This window comes from Oryza glaberrima, chromosome 2, assembly GCF_000147395.1.
Source record: "Oryza glaberrima chromosome 2, OglaRS2, whole genome shotgun sequence".
NCBI classification, from domain to species: Eukaryota; Viridiplantae; Streptophyta; class Magnoliopsida; order Poales; family Poaceae; genus Oryza; species Oryza glaberrima.
In genome coordinates, this window is record NC_068327.1 from 1329435 (window position 1) to 1347451 (window position 18017).

The following is an 18017-nucleotide window of genomic DNA, read 5'->3' on the forward strand; positions in this document are numbered from 1 at the left end:
GCCCAATAGCTTTCCTCCCTCCTCCTCCGCTCCTCGTCCACCATGGACCAGGCCCACGCCCCCTTCGTGGGCCCCACCCGGCAGTCACCCATCCCTACCCACGCGGCCCACCGTGGACGCGGCCCACGAACGCGAACCCGACCTCCCATCTCTTCCTCCTCCTCTCCTCGATTCCTCTCCCTCCCAATCCACCTCCTCCTCCTCGCCGCCGCTCGCCGCCGCAATCCGCTCGCGGGAGGCGGACTCGCCGGCGTCGGACGCTGCCTGCGCCGAGGGCGCTGCTGCATTTGTTTGCCTGTGGCTCGGGGGAAGAGCGAGCGGCCGTGTGGGCTTGCTCTGCTCGAGGGCCGCGTTCGCGTGGTTTCTCTCCTCGTGTGGGTTGCTAGATTAAGGTTGGTGAATGGTGAGGGGTTGAATTGTGTGGCCTCGTCGTGCTCGATTGCTTTTGCATTGTGCTTTGCGTGGATTCTGATTTCTCCTCCAATTTAAGCTAGTTTGACATGTATCCGATATTGACGAGGGGTAGATAGAATTCGGTGAATTGTAGATTTGGTTTGGTGCATCATAATGCATTTGGTGTTTTTTCAAATTTAGTGGGAATTTAGATTAGTGTCCAGCTGAGGAAATACGGGATCGAGACAGTGAGATTTGTCATTGCAAAATCTATCATGTTTTTCCCCTTCTTTGCTGTTCATACCAGGATTGTTTATTTCACCCAGCAGGTGGCCTTTTTGCTATCACAATTTATCAATATCCGGGTTACAATGGAATGAGTGTGCGAGTTTGGTTGCCGGGAAGCATTGTTGACGAATCAGATGGGTACTAATGATCCTGGCACGCCACCCAAGGCAACAAAGGCATCAGAACCGGTAACTGATCACTCATCTACTTTCTAAATGAACCTTTTCTGCTTAATTTGTCTTACCTGTATTAGCCTAAGACAATAAGATTGGTTCTTATTATTATTTTCTAGTGCCCCTTTTCCCCATATGATGTATGCTGTTAGTTTTTCTCGAGAAGAATGCTGTGTTGCTGCCAAATTAAGAAATGTGTCGAACATTTATGATAAAGCATGAATTGGAAAGAATGTGCATATTCTGTTTTTATGCAGATTATTTGGACTATATTAGAGTAGCAAGATATTCTGGCTTGTATTCTATACTTCTCTTTGCATAGATAATAATAATATGCCTATGTGGACAGAACGAATATCCCTACACAGTAGAAGTACAGAACACATATGTCCTGTTTCTTTTTCACAGACGTTTTATTTTATTTACCTCTTTTTATGGTTTCTTGCTTGCACATTCTCAGGAGCAGTCTCCAGCCACTACATCTGGCACTACAGCTCCAGTTTACCCTGAATGGCCTGGTTTTCAGGTTATTGCATCTTTACTTATTAAGATGAACTTATAGCTTTCCTCTACTGGATTTTCAATTTAATTTTAACGACTTAACAGTGCTTTATATTTTGTTTTTTAACCTTGAAGGCCTACTCGGCAATTCCACCGCATGGGTTCTTTCCACCTCCTGTTGCTGCAAGTCCCCAGGCTCATCCCTACATGTGGGGAGCTCAGGTACCCTTTGTATCTTAAAACTTTATTGGTTCCTTTTATCTGATATCTGTTGAAATTACGGGAAAAGTGGCAGTAGGAGCTTTGTGCTATCTGGAATCTAGGTCTGGCTTATCCGGACTAGGACAGTGTGCTAGGTTAAATTGGAGCAACGTAACTGAATCCTTTTCTAAATATTATTATCTGTTTTTACTTTAATACTCACTGGACACAAGCATATAGATATAGGTAACATCAAAATGTAGATGGTTTCATCTTTCAAAGATCAGAAGAATTAGCTAGTATGCAACATGTAGATTATGGTTCTATTGTTAAATCAGGTGGTCGAGTGCAATGCAAAAAATTAAGCATTCTGCCGGAGGTAAAAAATGGCTATAGAAGTTAGGCAACTGCAAACTGCTTTCCTTAACAGCATATTTGTGTGTTATTTATAACTATTTTCTTTTGTACCTCAATTCAAAATATTGTCCCTTTAATTTCAGCCCATGGTGCCACCTTACGGGACACCACCACCTTATATGATGTATCCTCCAGGAACTGTATACGCACATCCCTCTACTCCTGTATGCATTTTCTACCTGACAGTCATAATCAATAATCTTCTCTTTGTACTTGCACCCATTTATTGACATGCTTGTATTAACAATGAACTAATTGGTAGGGTGTGCATCCATTTAATCACTACCCTATGCTGGCAAATGGAAATGTTGAAGCTGCTGTAAGTAACCCATTTTTTTTAAAAAAATATTTTGGTGATCATCATGTTCATGCAATCCTGAGATGCTTCTTTCAGGGAACTGCACCAGGTGCTTCAGAAATTAACGGTAAGTCTTCTGCAATGTCAACATCAAGGTTTTTTGTGCAAGTAATTCACATTTATGCTTCTGATCATAATTTCAGGGAAAAATGAGCTTGGCAGAACATCTGGTCCATCTGCCAACGGGATTACCTCCCACAGGTTTTTTTTTTTTAAAAAAAAATATGAGTTCATTTAGTTCTGACAAAACCTAATCTCAGGTAGCTTGAACATGCAGTGAGAGTGGAAGTGAGAGTGAAAGTGAAGGAAGTGATGCCAACTCTCAAAATGTGAGATTGATCTCTATATATATTTCATTCAAATCACTTATTTGGTGCATTCTTTAGGCAGTAAGAAAAATCATTAACCTTGAAAGATAGCCTATCAACCCTGTTTTATGTTGCTCCAGGATTCACATTCAAAGGAAAATGATGTAAAGGAAGATGGTATGTACTTGAGGACCTATTTATGGTTTTGTGAGACACCAATAGAGCATATTTCTTTGTGTGAGATTAAGTATGCATTTGATTATGTAGGTAGTTCTCAGAATGGCATATCACATACAGCATTAAATCAGAACATGTCGATGGCTCCAACTCAAACGGGTGTAGTAATCGGGGGAGTTGCTCCCACAACAAACTTGAACATAGGAATGGACTACTGGGGTGCTGCTGGTTCTTCGCCTGTTCCTGCAATGCATGGCAAAGCATCGTCTGGTTCAGTTCGAGGAGAGCAATGGGTACAAGTCCTTTGACAACGAGCGTTTGCATTATTTTTTTGATAAGTTTTGAATTAAAATCCTTGTATATGGTAATAGAATGGTAGTCCACAAGGCAAGAAAAAAATTTGCTCTACTCTAGCCATAACGACTTCCATAATGAATGTTAAATCCACTTATTTTGGGAATGGGGATTAGCATGTGGCAAGATGCCATCTTTTAATTTTGAAGGGATGATTTATATATTTATTTTGGAAAGGGTTGTTGTCTTTTGAAGATGCTTATTTTTATTCTTTGCCCTTGTGTATATGTCAATGTAAAGATGTCGCTACTTGTATAATTTAATTATACCTTGGCCATTTTCAGGATGAAAGAGAGCTCAAGAAGCAGAAAAGGAAGCAGTCTAATCGGGAATCAGCACGTAGATCCCGGCTGCGCAAGCAGGTATGATGTTAAATTGTTAACATGACATTGGACTCGTTATTTTCTTCAGAACATCATGGATAGTCTTATTGAAGCACCAAAATATTTGTTCCAGGCTGAGTGTGAAGAGCTTTCTGTACGCGCTGACAATTTAAGGGCAGAAAACTCCTCTCTTAGGGCTGAGCTTGAACGGATCAAAAAGGAGTACGAGGCACTTCTTTCACACAATGCTTCACTCAAGGTGGCTGAGCTCATGCATTTCCTGAGTATTTAATTTCTTCGTGTTTACTTGCCCTTTATCATCTTTCTGTGTTGGCTCCATGAAAAATGTTTTGCAGCTATGAATCTAAACTAGTGAAACTCTGCAGTATTGCTGGAATGTTGGTCCATGTTGCAACGTCTGAACCTATTTATGCATATGCTCTTGTTGTGATGTGTTTCTTTCAGATTGTTTTAATCTTGTTTTGGCCACAGATATTGTTGTCTGCCTCATTGGTGATTTAATATTTGCAGGAAAAACTAGAGGGGAACAGTGATTCAATACCTTATATGAATGAACAGAACGACACCAATGGCACCCACCAGAAGCAACAGGATTCTGATGCTCAGCCTAATGATGCGCCTTGAGAGTTATCATCACGTGTAGTAGCATCTAATTGTTTAGCTCATGATTCTAGTAGGACATCACCATTTGTGTTAGATGAATTTACTAAGCATCTTTCTGTGCCAATTCGATCAGAATCTGACATGGCAAATTGTCGAGACCAAACTCTCTTACCTCTATTCCAGTTGCTTGCAGCTCCATTGATAATCTTAACCTCGAGTAGTTTACCTCGTATTGTGCGTCAAAACGAAAAATTAACATTATAAAGATCTTATTAGTCTGTCTAATATTTGAGTTAAAATAAACAAAAATACTCAGAAGCTTTGCCCGTATAGCAAAATGAGGATATGATTATCAGTTCGATTCAAACCAAAAGCTGCAACAGCCTATGCGGTTATCTGATTGTACATTTCCTTCTCTTTGCGTAGAATTACATAGCCCCAAAATGGCGAGAAAGCATCAGCCTCTATGTACACCACCAGATAAAACCTATTTACTCGCCCCAGCCAAGCCAAACAAACCCAGGAAAGGAAAGGCCCTACCTATTAGTACAAAAATATCCAAAAGGGAGAAATAATACAGGGATTACAAAATTTCTCCGCTAGCTCGAGAAATAGTCCCCCTAGCTGCTTTAGCTGTTATTTGCACCCAGCTAATTGGGGGCAGAACAGTTAGCCGTCGGGATTTTGCACATCCTGGAAGCTGTCAACTCTTGTGCAAAGCACTTGGATTGGAATGATCAACTGTTGAATGTTGCTCTTCCAAGAAACTGTGTACTCGCGTGCGGAACTTCTGGGCTAGTTCAGCGAGATCGTTCGCCATCTGGATGTTGATCTCACCAAGGTGTCTCAATGGGTATGTGCTCCTTTGCGGCAACTGATTTGCGACATCAATTGTCAAGGTTGCACAGAGCTTGCTGCTTGTGAGCACTTCCAGTGTTGGCTTTGAAAAATTAGCATGCGAAGCTAGTCGGTTTAGAAGGATTAGAACCTCTCTCATTAGCAAATACCTACAGAAAAGCATATGTTCATCAGTTACAAATAACAGAGTGCTGACAACTCTAAGCTAAGGTCTATGGTTTTATTTTTCTGTATGATTCTTATAATATTATTTGCATATATATGTATCTGACTTAAAAGTATCCAGCGGTAATTTAATATAAGCATCAAAAGGAAATTACCAAGCAGTCACTTGACAACATGATGCAATTTTGTGGTTATATGCATGTGCAGCCTATCTCCACTTACACGCTACTACCTCCATCCACAAATATTGAGGGATTTTGGGTATGTAACATAACCAAAATCCCTTGTATTTGTGGACAGAGGGAGAAAAAAGGAACATATTCAAAATTGCAGTTTAGGATGGGAAGTTCAAGATCACCTTTCTTTCAATAGCTCATGTTCTCCATTTGAAAGGGCTGTGTCATATTCCATCTGTGACGCAAGGACTTCCATGATCAACTCCAAGAAATTGGCACCACGGACAGTAACTGGACCTAGAAGCACTTCATACCCCAATTTGCCACTTGAAGCTATATATGCTAACAGAGTGACAACTACCCGACAAAGCTTGATCCCCTGAAAATAATAGTTTTCTTAGTTGTCCAGTGTTGGAAGTAAAATGTAACAGTAGAACTTATGTCATCTTTTGTTTCTCTCTAGAACTCCAGCTTTAAAACCTTTAAGAAATACCATGCAACACCTTTTTTTCAAAGAATGGCAAGTAACAATATTACTATTTTTCAATATATGCAGTCTATGTTCTTAATAATATGGAAGTTAGCCTTCAATCTAAACATCTAAATGAAAATATACGGTCTGGAAGAGGAGCAACATACCAGAGAACTTGTTGCCCTACAACTCAAGCATTCAGATAGGTCCTTAAAAATTGAGCTTATAGCTTCTTGTGATCTATCATTTTCACATCTTATAGCTTCAATCTGCTCAGGGCTATCTTTACCTCCATTGCATAGCAACTTCAATGTCGTTGGGCCTACCAGCAACAGGAAATCCAGATATCGGTAAAGAGAGAACAAAGTAACAGAAAGGTAAAGGTTTTATCTTCAAAATGGAAAATAAATACTCTCCTTCCCAAATTGATCATCATATAGTGGAAACTAAAATTTCTCAAATTGATCATATAACCACATGGACACAGATTTCATCGGAGTACAATCAATACAGCACGGGAGAATGTGTGCATGCTAAAGGGTGTAATTGTGCATTGTGTTTTAATCGATGCATGCATTGTGGGAGAATGTGTGCATATTGTGCATGACATCTTGATTGATGCTGTTTAAATTATCCTTGGTCTTGGTGCACAAACGGATGATCAATTTGGGATGGAGGGAGTATGATTTATGACCCCAAAACATCCAGTATTCCAATAGGAATAGACTTGAAAAGAAATATATATGTTATTTCTTGGAGCACATTTTTTTAACAGGTATATAGACTGAACAAGATCTAATTAAATCCTGGCCAAGCAGCCAAGCTAGCAACAAGACTTTGCAAAAGGGCAGAATTAAGTTCGAGAAGTTGCAAGGGTCCAGACTCCAGATCACCATTTTGCATTTTGCATGCATTTAATGCACCAGTTATTGTCTGATGAAGCGTTTCTGTAGCTATATTCTCTAATACTTTAAATATTTGAGTTGGTGGTGGTTGATAGTCAATAACTAAACATGAATCGAATTCCACTGCAATAGATGGGCACATTTCAAGCTCACCAATAAAACAGAGCTATGGAGAAAAAAGAGCCAGTATAACAGGTATTCTACCAGAGGAAGTGAAGCATTCATTTAGCCTTTAAAAATTCTTGAAACGACACATTCATTTCTAAAACTAATACTAAGTATATATAAGCCTGACAACTTACAATTCAATAGCAAGAAAAGTAGATCCACAGAATGCTTCTTAACAAGCAATCCATTTTCCTTCTGCAACAGTTGATGCAATTTTTCCATTACAGAAGTAAATCCGAATCTGAAAGTAGCAGCACATTATCATTAGCGTAAAGCATTGCAACCGATTAAAGAAAGAAATAATACTCATGTGATTGCTTACTTTTCCCGCTCCACTTTGGGATCACTTGTCCTTGCAATGATAATCATTATAGATAATGCATCAACACGAATATTCTCCTCTGAATGCCTGTCCGCAATTTGTAGCATTGCAGTGAAGAATGAAGTCCAGACTGTAAAAGGAAGCTGTGTGTTTTCAGTGTGAAGCCCATCATGGCTTCTTGATGGACTCGATGCATCAGGTGTATTCAGCGAAGTGGAGCTACCTTTGTGACTGTTCCGCTCCATGTGAACAGTATTGTTAACACATGGCTCAATAGAAACATTATTCCTGATGTTACACTGAGGAAAATCGTATTAAAGTTCATAAGCATGAGAACCTATCATTATAAACAAGGAAAAAATAATGAACAATCGTATTATTGTATATACCCACGTTCTTGTTGTATTGCTGCCTATGTCAAATACTTGGTTGATTACAAGGCATCTACAAAATAAAAACCCACCCCACCCAATTCTTTCAGAAATAACAAATACAATGGAACAGAAAACAAAGACAATTCACCGTGCTAAATCAATATCAATATCTATTAATATTTCTCAACATTTATCTGATACTACTTTATTTCTACTAAGCAGTGATTGATTGCTCAGCCTGGATGAAGATAGCAGCCCACAAAAATTGCTCGAAGCACAGCTGGTCAGTTAACAACTATACCTTCCAAGGCATGCGCATTGTAAGAATCAAACTCTAGTTTTGCCAACAATTAGGCTAACTGATTTAGTGACACTAAGGTGATACTGCCAGATTTGTATTTAAATGTACTTTCATTTTCTCATGATTTTAGAATTAAAAGATAGCATTTTCCAAGAGAGATTTATGGTCAAAGTTCAATTCAAGCAATACAAAACTGAACTGACTGGTAGGTTACGAAGAGAACATTGGTAAGGTATTGAATGCAATAGTAGCTGCTATTCTATAAGATAAGGTTGGCTGGTCAATATCTGAGTTCAGTGACGAATCCAATTATGAAATACACTTCCATGGTAACTAGAACCATATTCAATGTAGTAGTAAAGCATACCTCTGATTAGACATCGTTCTGTTATTCAGCAAGTGCTGCAAGACACTATGTAACATCCGCAGGGCTCTACTAACAACAGCATCCTGAAAAAAAAACAGTAGGTAAAAATGATAATTAAGTCCAAGGAATAAGAGTAATTGCCTAATTGGAAAATTGACTGGTTCAATTCAGCATCCACAACACACACACACACACACACACACACACACTACAGAAAAACAACCATGACAATAGATCACAAATAAAAGCCTACTTCAGCTTAGATAGTTACTGTATGTCCAACAAACTCAACCTAAAGTTACTGTATGTCCAACAAACTCAACCTAAAGCCATGTAAGTTTGCATGTGAGAAGCTATTGTTACTAGTTCTTCAAATAAATCAGCAAGCTAACTGGTTCTCAGCCGGCTAGATATTCCCACAAGTATATGATGAAACTTGGTTTGAAACTGATCTGAGTAATTCTGACTTCCTTGCATAATAGGAAGCACTAAAATTGGGTTGTCCCGAATGCCGCATCTATTTTTTCTAGACCTAGTGGGGAAGCCCATAATCATAGACCTGAGAAATGTACTACAAATGGTAATGCAATGTAAATGACTATATAAGCATGTAAATGAAGTTGGATAATCAGTTCATACATTACCAACAGCAGCCAAATTTAGCAATGCTTCGAGAAGAGTTTGTATAGGTATTGTATCACTGCTTGTCTGCAGGGACAAAACAGATAATTTGACAATGTGAAACATTAATTCAAATAAAATAGAGTAACATGGAATGAAAAACTAAAAGTAAAGTAGAGAACACTCTAACTACAGTATATGGAGATGAATGCATTGTCCCTATTCAATGTTGAAATCTAGTGCAGACTACAGAGAAGATAGTCCGTTCAAGCTGAAGTTTTTGCCTTGATTAGTAAAAGTTCAAATTCCACAAAATAGATGGTCAGTTCAAGCTGAAGCAGAGGAAAATTAAAAATAAATGTATATTTTCTATCTTTGGCATGTCTATTACCTTTATGATGATATCATATACTTGGGAAATAGCATTTCTGACCGATGAGCTCGCTTCAGAAGAGGCTTCACACTTGTCTAGCGATCCCGTAGACTGGACAAGTGTCAAAATTTCTTCTGAGCAAGAAACCAGGATCTTTGATATCAGACTCCTCCCCATCAAACTGTTAGTTGGCATGCCCCACACTGCACACAGATTGCTAGAGATACGGTCAACCAATACTTTCTTGTGCTCAAGATATTCGTTATTCCCTGGAAGATCTGTCTGAACCCCTACAGTCTTGATTTCCTTGTGTTTGCTGCCTTTTGATTCAAAGCGAACACTTTCCTAGCAATCACAGCAGAATAGATCACTAATGGAATATGCTAGCACCATATAATAGAAAGCAATGTGCCCAGGCAAGACAAACTACCTCCAAGACCTCAGATGCATATGTTTGATTCCTTTGGTTCAAACAGAGACCGTCTTGAGGGGAACTGAGCTCCTTGTTTCTACCATTTAATGTCTCTGCTCTTCTCGTGGATGCCAAGCAAGAATCCCCAGTATGCAAAGCCCCATTTGCAGGGGCATGAACAGACTGATCAATATCCATAGCCATACTGCCGGCATATTTGTTAGCAGAACCCCTGAATACACAAAAAGGGATGTCAATGATATTGAGCATGCACTCAAATACAGTAGCCATGGCACATGTCAATTAACGGTTCAAGGAGAACTATTTCATTTCAATTTAAATTGTTCTCATTCAGATAGCATGCATCACTAAATCATGAGCGATTCCAGGACATGATGAGACAAGACCATGGGTTACTAAATACAGCACTAGAGTGTCACTTACACATTTGCCCTTCTCAAACTTTGAATCTCTGCTTCTTTAGCCTTGATTTCAAGGTCTTTCCTTGTCCTGTCTTTCTTCAGCTCACTGCATTCGTTTTTCTGCATTCGAAATTGAAACAAACTCATCTCTAGTTGATCATACCGGCTAACTTAAATCTGCATTGATCATTTCATTTGTTCACAACATCACATTGTATAGTAGTCAAGTAAGTTCAAATATCCCAGCGCCCCCCCCCCCCCCCCCCAATTGTATTAGGCAAGTCCTCATTTGAAAGCAGACTCAAACTAGAGCAAAATGCACTAGCTCTGCGCAGCATTAGAGCACAACAGAATCATCTAGTGAGATACGCACCACGTCGTTCATTTGCTTCGAGACACGATTCAGCTCCCTCTGCAGAAGCGAACAAGTATTTCAGATCACAAGCATTAGGAGGAGCACAGGCAAGCGAAGCATCCAAACGAGCATATGTTTACACCGCACGCGCCAATGCGCCATCGCAAACCTCACCTTGAGCCTCTCGACCTCCCTCCGATCAGCCGCCTCCCTGGCATCCCTCTCCCTCCGCGCGCCCCCGCCCCCGCCCCCTCTGAAGCGATCAGCACCGGCGATGCCCGACGACACCGCGACGATCTCGCGGCTGCTCACCTCCGCCGCCGGGCGCTGCGAGAGCTCGCGCGGAGGGGAGAAGTCACGGAGCCCGACGTCGAATCCCTGCGGATGCTGGGAGAGCTCGCGGGGAGGCAAGAAGTGAACAGGGGCGGCGGAGAAGACATGGGGCCCGGGGGTGATGTAGGAGAGCGGAAGCGCGGCGGCGGCGGCGGAGGAGGAAGGGTACGATGAGGTGGAGGGCGGCGGGAGGTAGGAGATGGGGTCGGGAGGAGGAGGAGGGGGAGGGGGAGTGGGGTTAGGGTTGCGGGAGGCGACGGCCTCGTCCTGGGCGCGGAAGAGCTCGGCGAGGAACTTGTCGTCGTCCCACTCGTCGTCGAGGCCGTCCATCCCCCTCGCGGCGCACCGCGCCTCACCGGCGGCGGCGGCGGCGGCGGCGCGAGGTGAGAGAGAGAGAGAGGGGAAGTGGGAGAGGGTGGGTGGGGTCGATGAAGAGGACGGGAGTGCGGGGTTTTGGGCTGCATTTAATAGCTCCCCACCACCTTTGACGTTGGTTTCTCTCATTTATCCTTCGGATAAACCATTCTTAGTACTCCCTCCATCGTATTATAAATTGTTTAATTTTTTAATAAAATTTTAATAAGTTTGATCAAGTTTATAAAAAAATTTAACGATATCTAAAATATAAAATTAGTTTTATTAAATCTTGCATTGAATATAATTTGATAATATGTATGCTTTGTGTTGAAAGTAATAGTATATTTTTCCATAAATTTGGTCAAAAACTTAAAGAGAAATTTAACTAGGAAAAAGAGACAAACAACTTATAATATGAAATGAAGGGAGTGCAAAATAACAAGAAAGTTAACAAGGTGATGAAGGGCAATTTTCCTAATGATTAGATAAACTCAACGTGAAATAATTTTGAGGAGAAATTTTGGATTTTCTTTCTGTGATCGACCTTGCAAAGCCTAACATTATTTGATGAACACACAATACTTATCAAATCCAAAAGATGAAGAGGACTCGGGCTCCGATTGTTAGAGTTACGGCTGATAATTCATAAAAATATGAATGAAGCAATCAAAATTAATTTATACGCAAAACCTTTATATCTATGTTTTATTTAAAAGCTAATGTTGGAAAATAACTGATAACCCCCCCCCCCCCCCCCCCCCCAAAAAAAAAAAAATCAACTCTAAAATTTATCAACGGAAGAGGCAAGAACTGACTGAGCACATGCTCTATTTATCCAATCCAAAACAAGGCATTCAGAACTACTACATGTCACTATGTCAGAATCAGCCTATAGCACGATCACCATTAGAATCTTTTCCAATGATCAACAGAACGAAAACTTCTCTGTCACTTACAGAGCAAGAACAAGGTAGAATAAAAACCGCACCACTATATGCCTGTAACAACAGAAGAACCTATCTGAATCCTGAATCCAGCTCCATCTATCAGACTAGCACAACTATAGTTTCTTGTTTCTGTATGACGAATCTGTTGGTGTATCTTATCTTCTCTAGCTAACCACCCATGATCTGCCTGATGGCTGCACGCTGTGAAGATGACAGCCTCGTCGGGAAGGTCACATCAAACTTGATCTTCAGGTTCCCCTTCTTCCCCGGTTCCTTCCTGATCGGCCACCCTTCGTTCGCGAGCACAATCTCATGCCCAGGACGCACGACTTCCTCCACCCTGATGGGAAGATTCCTGCCGTCAAGGGTCTTCAGATGTATGGTTGTCCCAGCAAGAGCATCCACGAGAGGGATCACCTGGGTTGCTACAAGATTGTTCCCTTCCAGGAGGTACACATCGTGGGGCTTCAGATCGATGACGAAGGTCAGGTCTTGTGGCAACTGACCAGATAGCCTATCGCCTTTGTTGGGAAATGTTATCTTTGTTCCCTTTTTCCAGCCGGGCAACACTTCAACAGGTAAGACCTCTGTCTCGATTTCTACCTTTCTGCACAAGATTAGACAGTAGAGAAGCAAAATGCTTCAGTAAACCTATTAGCAGGATTAATATCTCAAGCTATGCAATGCTGCAAAGCAAGAGGAAAAAGTTTTCTCATTGCATCAATTGTGAAAGTATAAAAAGAGAAAGTAACAAATCAATACATATCCTTGCATTGCCTATGCTCTTCTTGGTTAAAAACAGGGAAACTTCGACATATGAAGCTAACTCAAGAAGCGCAGAATTAAATTGTAAAGCTAGGACACCAAGTATGCTGCCAGTTATGGCATGGTTTTATCCTCCAGAAACTGTTTTCCTAACAATTATCAAACCACATTGTGTAGTGAGCAGTAACCAGGACTATCAAGATTAAGAATTAACAGAATTCGGGCAACCATTAGCCATGCCCATGCCACCAACAAACTCCTTAGTTGTAACTTATCTGGATTCCATTTTTGGAATTGTTAGCAGATCCAAACGAAGGTAATAACCTAATATGCAACCAAATCAACAGAGTATGGAGTATGGACTGCTCACTGACACAAACGTGTGGTGAAAAATTGTCAAATATAACAAATTGTTTTGTGTTCACAAGTAACTGTAAAATGTTGTTCCATACACAAAATAGGTGCCAGGCACAGGTGCTCAAATTCAACACCATATAAATACGTTGGAGCATAAGCCTTGAATGACTAATTAATTAGAACCTAAATGCAGTTACATATTTCTTACAAAAATACTGGAGTTGGCTTACAGTGCAAACAGAAACTTAACAAAGAGTGTCAATAGCACAACTCCTACCATTTTGGTATATTTCAAAACCCATAATAATGCAATTACAGAATAAGACACAATATTTGAAACTTGAAATTTTTCTTACAACAAAACTATGTATAAGTTCACATACTTTAATAAAGGAAAAAGTACGAATTACCCCCCTGAACTATTGCGATAGTATGAATTGCCCCCCGAACCACAAAACCAGACATATTAAACCTCAAACTATTGAAACCGGACGAATTACCCCCCTGACTCAATCTGGAGCGGTTTTGGTCCTACGTGGCATACACATGGCGCCGACGTGGAAATCCAATCAGCAAAATTAGGTGGTCCCACATGTCATGCTGATGTATTTTCCTTTCTTCCACTTTCCCCTCTCCATCTCTTCCAGGGCAGATAGAAAGCGGCGCGGCGGTGGCGCTCTCCAGGACGGACGGGTGAAGCGGCGACAGTGGCGACTGCGCCCTCCAGGCCGGGTGGGGGAAGCGGCGGTGTCCAGGACGGGCGGGGGAAGCGGCGGCGTCAAGGGCGGGCGGGCGAAGCGGCGGCGGCGGCGACCTGCGCATGTCTTTCTTCATCTTCTTGCCCCTTCTCTCTCCTGTTCATCTCCTGCCGACCTGCCCTGTCTCAAATCCGGCCAGCCGTAGCTCATGGAGGAGAGCAGAGTAGCAGGAGGTCCAGTGAAGTGGGAGGATGCAGAGAAGTGATTGAGGCAGGCGTCGTCCAACCACTACTGCCGTCCACCATGGAAAGGGTTACAAGCAACAGAATGGCGACGGTCAGGAGGAAAAGAAAACATCGGTGAGGTCGTAAGAAGGTCGATGGATGCACTCGTCAGTGCTCTTGCTCTGTACATCGCTCGTTCCTGCTGTAGAAGTGTTCCTCGATGGTGAGGCTGTCAGATTCGTAGCTTTCGATTTGTAGAGTGGCTGCGCGCATCAATCTCTGAACATTCTTTTTTTGAACGAATCTCTGAACTTTCTTGATGTGTAATTTCTTCAATTTCTGCAAGAGCGATTTCTGCAATTTCTTCATATGTCATGTGTATTCGATGGTTCGATTATCTGAATTTGCCAAATGTTCTCAACCCCGCGCTTCCTCCCGGACAAATCCAACTGCTAGCCCAACACCACCACCATTGGTACCAGGCGACACGGGCAGGGGAAGCGGCGGCGATGACGGCGCCCTCCAGGTCTAGCGGGGGCAGCAGCCACGGCGCCCTCCAGGGCAGGCAGGGGAAGCGGCGGCGGCAGCGGATCTGCGGGACCATGCCAGCGCCGAGCGGCGGCGGGCGCGCCGGCAGCGGTAGCGGGCGCGGCGAGGAGCGGCAGCGACAGATCGCGCTCGTCAACGACCATGAGAGATTCCCTGCCGTCGACACGGCCTCGGCGCACGTCCCCCGGAGGTGATGCGGACACCGGTGAGGCGAGCTTCACCACCGTCATTCCAGTCGCTCCCGTCACCGCTCGCCGCCCATCCGTGCCTATCGCCGCTCGCCCAGCTACGCCCAATGCCAACATCACAGAGAAGAAGGGGTTATATGACATGTGGGCCCTATATTACTTTTTTTTATTTTTTGCTGATTGGATTTCCACGTCGGCACCACGTGTATGCCACGTAGGACCAAAACCGCTCCAGATTGAGTCAGGGGGGTAAATTCGTCCGGTTTCAATAGTTTGAGGTTTAATATGTCTGGTTTTGTGGTTCGGGGGGGCAATTTATACTGTCGCAATAGTTCAGGGGGGTAATTCGTACTTTTTCCTTTAATAAATGTGTTCCCACATTAATGAAACTCCAATACAGTAAAAGAAAAAGTGCACAGTAAAGAGAAATCGTAGGCATACATACCCATCAGTATTTGCAACATTCCTAGTGATCTTCATCTTCCTTTTTGTTCCATTATACAGTTCCTCAAGAGTGCACAGTAAAGTTTTCTCAATAGCTGGTGGTTTTTCTAGTTGACTTGTACTGGTACTGCTTTCCTTATGTGAAGCAGAAGATGCTTCACCTCTAGTGTTCCCTGCTGTCCACTGTGATCGTGGTTGGAACCGCTTTCGTTCTTGGTCGAAGGAGTAAGGTTTGTTGCTTGCCATGAACTCAGCAAAGAAATCATCAGGGTCGCTCGGATTGTACTGGAAATTACTAGGACCACTTGAGCCAGCAGCTGCGGAAGTCCGGCTCTGTGAACCAGGTGGAGGCATTCCCTTTAAGCCTTCTTCACCATATCGGTCATAGACTGCACGTTTTTTTGGATCACTTAGTACCTACAAAAATCAGCCAGAGTTAATTAGAAAATAAGATATTGAAGTGAGTACACTACACCATGACCCAATATTGCATCAGAATAGGTTACATCATGCAGTATTACTATGCGTTTGACATAGTTGCAATCAGAATACAAATGAACATACACTTTTCCCTCACTTCCGTCCGTATTTTACTAGTTCAAATTTCAGATCGATGTTATGATAAACTAATTATAAGTTAGGGAAATGAACTTATGAGATGCTGGAGTAGTATAGCGCTATAGCTTGCTACTTTTCAACTGAAGTGCATCCACACTTCCACAGAATTGAAACAGTCTTCTTTTGCGGTAGTACTTTGTCAGCCACTTGAATTGTCAAAAGTTACTCTTTTCCTCATGTTTCAAACAAGAGCTGGACCAAAGGTCTCATGTTGCAAATTAAAAATTTATCAAGATGGATCATAAGCACAGCAGTAAATAAAAGAAGGGCCCCTTGTAAACATGGAATGAATATTCCAAATGTGGTATCTGAGTACACTTGGAGATCCAGGTTACAACAAGCTTGAGATTAAAAGCTTTGTATAACACATTATCCACCCAAAGCTATGGTCACAGTCTTTTAGTACCACTGAACGGTTTATCTCCTTAGTTACACTACGAAAAGGCAGGTATTAAGATACCATTTTGAGGATACAAATAAAAGGAAGGTCCATCATATCTCTACTATAAATGCTCAGTTGTCCTCCTATGGTCCTAACCAAGCACGCCCAAGACAAACCACCCCCCACAAAAAACCGCCCCCATAGAAAACCAAAGGACGCTATGGACAACCATTGGTCCATAGAAAACTCAAACCGTAAAATCATTGGCCCATCTTCTCCTAGATCCTGTTAAGATGCATGGGCATGTCCCTAGTCATCATTTATTAAAACCGTTAACGCTCCATAGCCGCCTTCTGACATCAATATGGCACCACCATAGTTGCACCAAATGGTAAGTAGCTATGTTTTCTTAGCAAACTTGGGGAGCATACCCCAAAGCACATCATATCACAAGGAAAATGGATGCACAAAATCCACTTGCCTCATAGGCCTCAGTTATCTGCTTGAACTTGGCCTCAGCCTCCGCGCCGCCAGTTGGATTCTTGTCGGGGTGCCACGTCCTCGCGAGCCGCCGGTATGACTTCTTGAGGTCCTCTAATGTCGCATTGCGGTTCACCTTGAGGATATTGTAGTAGTCCATTCCCATCCTTGCTCTAACAAACTGGCAAACAAGCAATGAAAACCTATACTCCTAGAGCTTCATAAACCTAAATCCAGTGGAGGCCCAACAAATTCTGACAAGAAAGGAAAATTTTATCAATCGACCCTTCCAAAATTTACTCCAGCATGGCTGCCGAAGAATCGCAACGAGAGCTACCGAATCAGTGAAACCGATGTAAAATACCGAGATGCTCCAAACCCAGAATCAATGCCGAGCCGGATTTATGCGGTAGCGTCGAGAAATCGATGAAATCCACCAGAGCCACACCGAATTGCTCCTCCTCCGGATGGCCCTGAAACGCAGAATGCGCAGACACACACGATGAGGCGCCTTGTTAGGTTACGCTGCGGTTTCGAAATGCCCACACGCGATTCAGCCATCCAACGCAATCACGCACCAACCCAATCGTAGATCTCACCTCGGGGTTGGCGGCGGCGCGGCAGGTCGTGCAGGGTTGGGTTGGGGGTTGGCGGGGGGAGAGGAGAGCCTGCCTCGCGCCGGCGACCTCCGCCTCGATGCGCCTCGCCGACGCCGCGGACGCGGGATGACTCGGTGGTGGTGCGACGAGGGGCGCAGAGGTGAGGTCTCCCGCTCCGCCGCCGCCGCCGCCGCCGCAGCCGCCGGCCTCAGACCGGTTTGATTACACGTAATTAATTGGTTTTTTTTGTTTTCAGATGGTTTTTGGTTTGTTTGAGGGAGCAACAAGGTGTTTGTGGGATTCTCCGTACTGATCGCTTTGTCGCTTGGAAACTGAGCTTTCTTTCTGGCCCTGTGGATGTTGGGAAACTTTTAGGTTTTTTTCTTTTTTTTTCTACTAGGGGTGATTTTGTTGTAATCTAAAATGTAATGTTTATGATGTTAAATATTATCTCTGTCTGAAAATACTCGTCATTTTTAAGTTTTTTTATAGCATTTGATCATTCGTCTTATTAATTATTATTTATTTTGTTTGTGACTTAAGTACGACTTATCTTTTTTTTTATATTTGCACTAATCTTTTAAATAAGACAAATAGTTAAACGTTAAAAAAAAAGTCAAGACAACATTGAATTTGAGATGTAGGGAGTAGTAGTAGCAGCTTCTTGG

The 18017-nt window shown here is 42.5% G+C and overlaps 3 protein-coding genes across 9 annotated transcripts; 1 reads left to right on the forward strand and 2 right to left on the reverse strand.

The window, feature by feature from the left end:
- The first annotated feature begins 150 nt into the window (after window positions 1-150).
- On the forward strand, window positions 151-4315 carry LOC127762346 (transcription factor HBP-1a-like). 2 transcript variants are annotated; one of them, XM_052286831.1, is made up of 14 exons: window positions 151-392; window positions 720-869; window positions 1315-1380; window positions 1491-1577; window positions 2057-2137; window positions 2236-2292; window positions 2368-2398; window positions 2475-2532; window positions 2609-2660; window positions 2780-2816; window positions 2907-3109; window positions 3455-3532; window positions 3627-3752; window positions 4025-4315. In XM_052286831.1, exons 2-14 carry the CDS (start codon window positions 816-818, stop codon window positions 4136-4138), a joined length of 1044 nt encoding a protein of 347 aa, XP_052142791.1. In that variant the 5' UTR covers window positions 151-392; window positions 720-815; the 3' UTR covers window positions 4139-4315. The 2 variants fall into 2 exon arrangements, with proteins under 2 accessions (XP_052142791.1, XP_052142790.1); XM_052286830.1 differs by having other exon boundaries at window positions 723-869.
- Window positions 4316-4330: 15 nt separating this feature from the next.
- LOC127762345 (protein SENSITIVE TO UV 2) lies at window positions 4331-11181 on the reverse strand. 6 transcript variants are annotated; one of them, XM_052286825.1, is made up of 14 exons: window positions 10583-11181; window positions 10427-10465; window positions 10076-10173; window positions 9650-9863; window positions 9238-9564; window positions 8865-8933; window positions 8226-8308; window positions 7577-7627; window positions 7407-7482; window positions 7184-7326; window positions 6996-7102; window positions 5956-6110; window positions 5499-5695; window positions 4331-5124 (listed from the first exon to the last, which is right to left on the reverse strand). In XM_052286825.1, exons 1-14 carry the CDS (start codon window positions 11069-11071, stop codon window positions 4821-4823), a joined length of 2352 nt encoding a protein of 783 aa, XP_052142785.1. In that variant the 5' UTR covers window positions 11072-11181; the 3' UTR covers window positions 4331-4820. The 6 variants fall into 6 exon arrangements, with proteins under 6 accessions (XP_052142785.1, XP_052142787.1, XP_052142783.1 ...); XM_052286827.1 differs by having other exon boundaries at window positions 7184-7313; window positions 7573-7627; XM_052286823.1 differs by having other exon boundaries at window positions 7184-7482; window positions 7573-7627.
- Window positions 11182-11909: 728 nt separating this feature from the next.
- LOC127764565 (uncharacterized) lies at window positions 11910-17606 on the reverse strand. Its single transcript, XM_052289458.1, has 5 exons — window positions 17350-17606; window positions 17115-17223; window positions 16752-17004; window positions 15272-15687; window positions 11910-12652 (listed from the first exon to the last, which is right to left on the reverse strand). The coding sequence occupies exons 3-5, from the start codon at window positions 16914-16916 to the stop codon at window positions 12214-12216; spliced, it is 1020 nt and encodes a 339-aa protein (XP_052145418.1). The 5' UTR covers window positions 16917-17004; window positions 17115-17223; window positions 17350-17606; the 3' UTR covers window positions 11910-12213.
- Window positions 17607-18017: the final 411 nt, after the last annotated feature.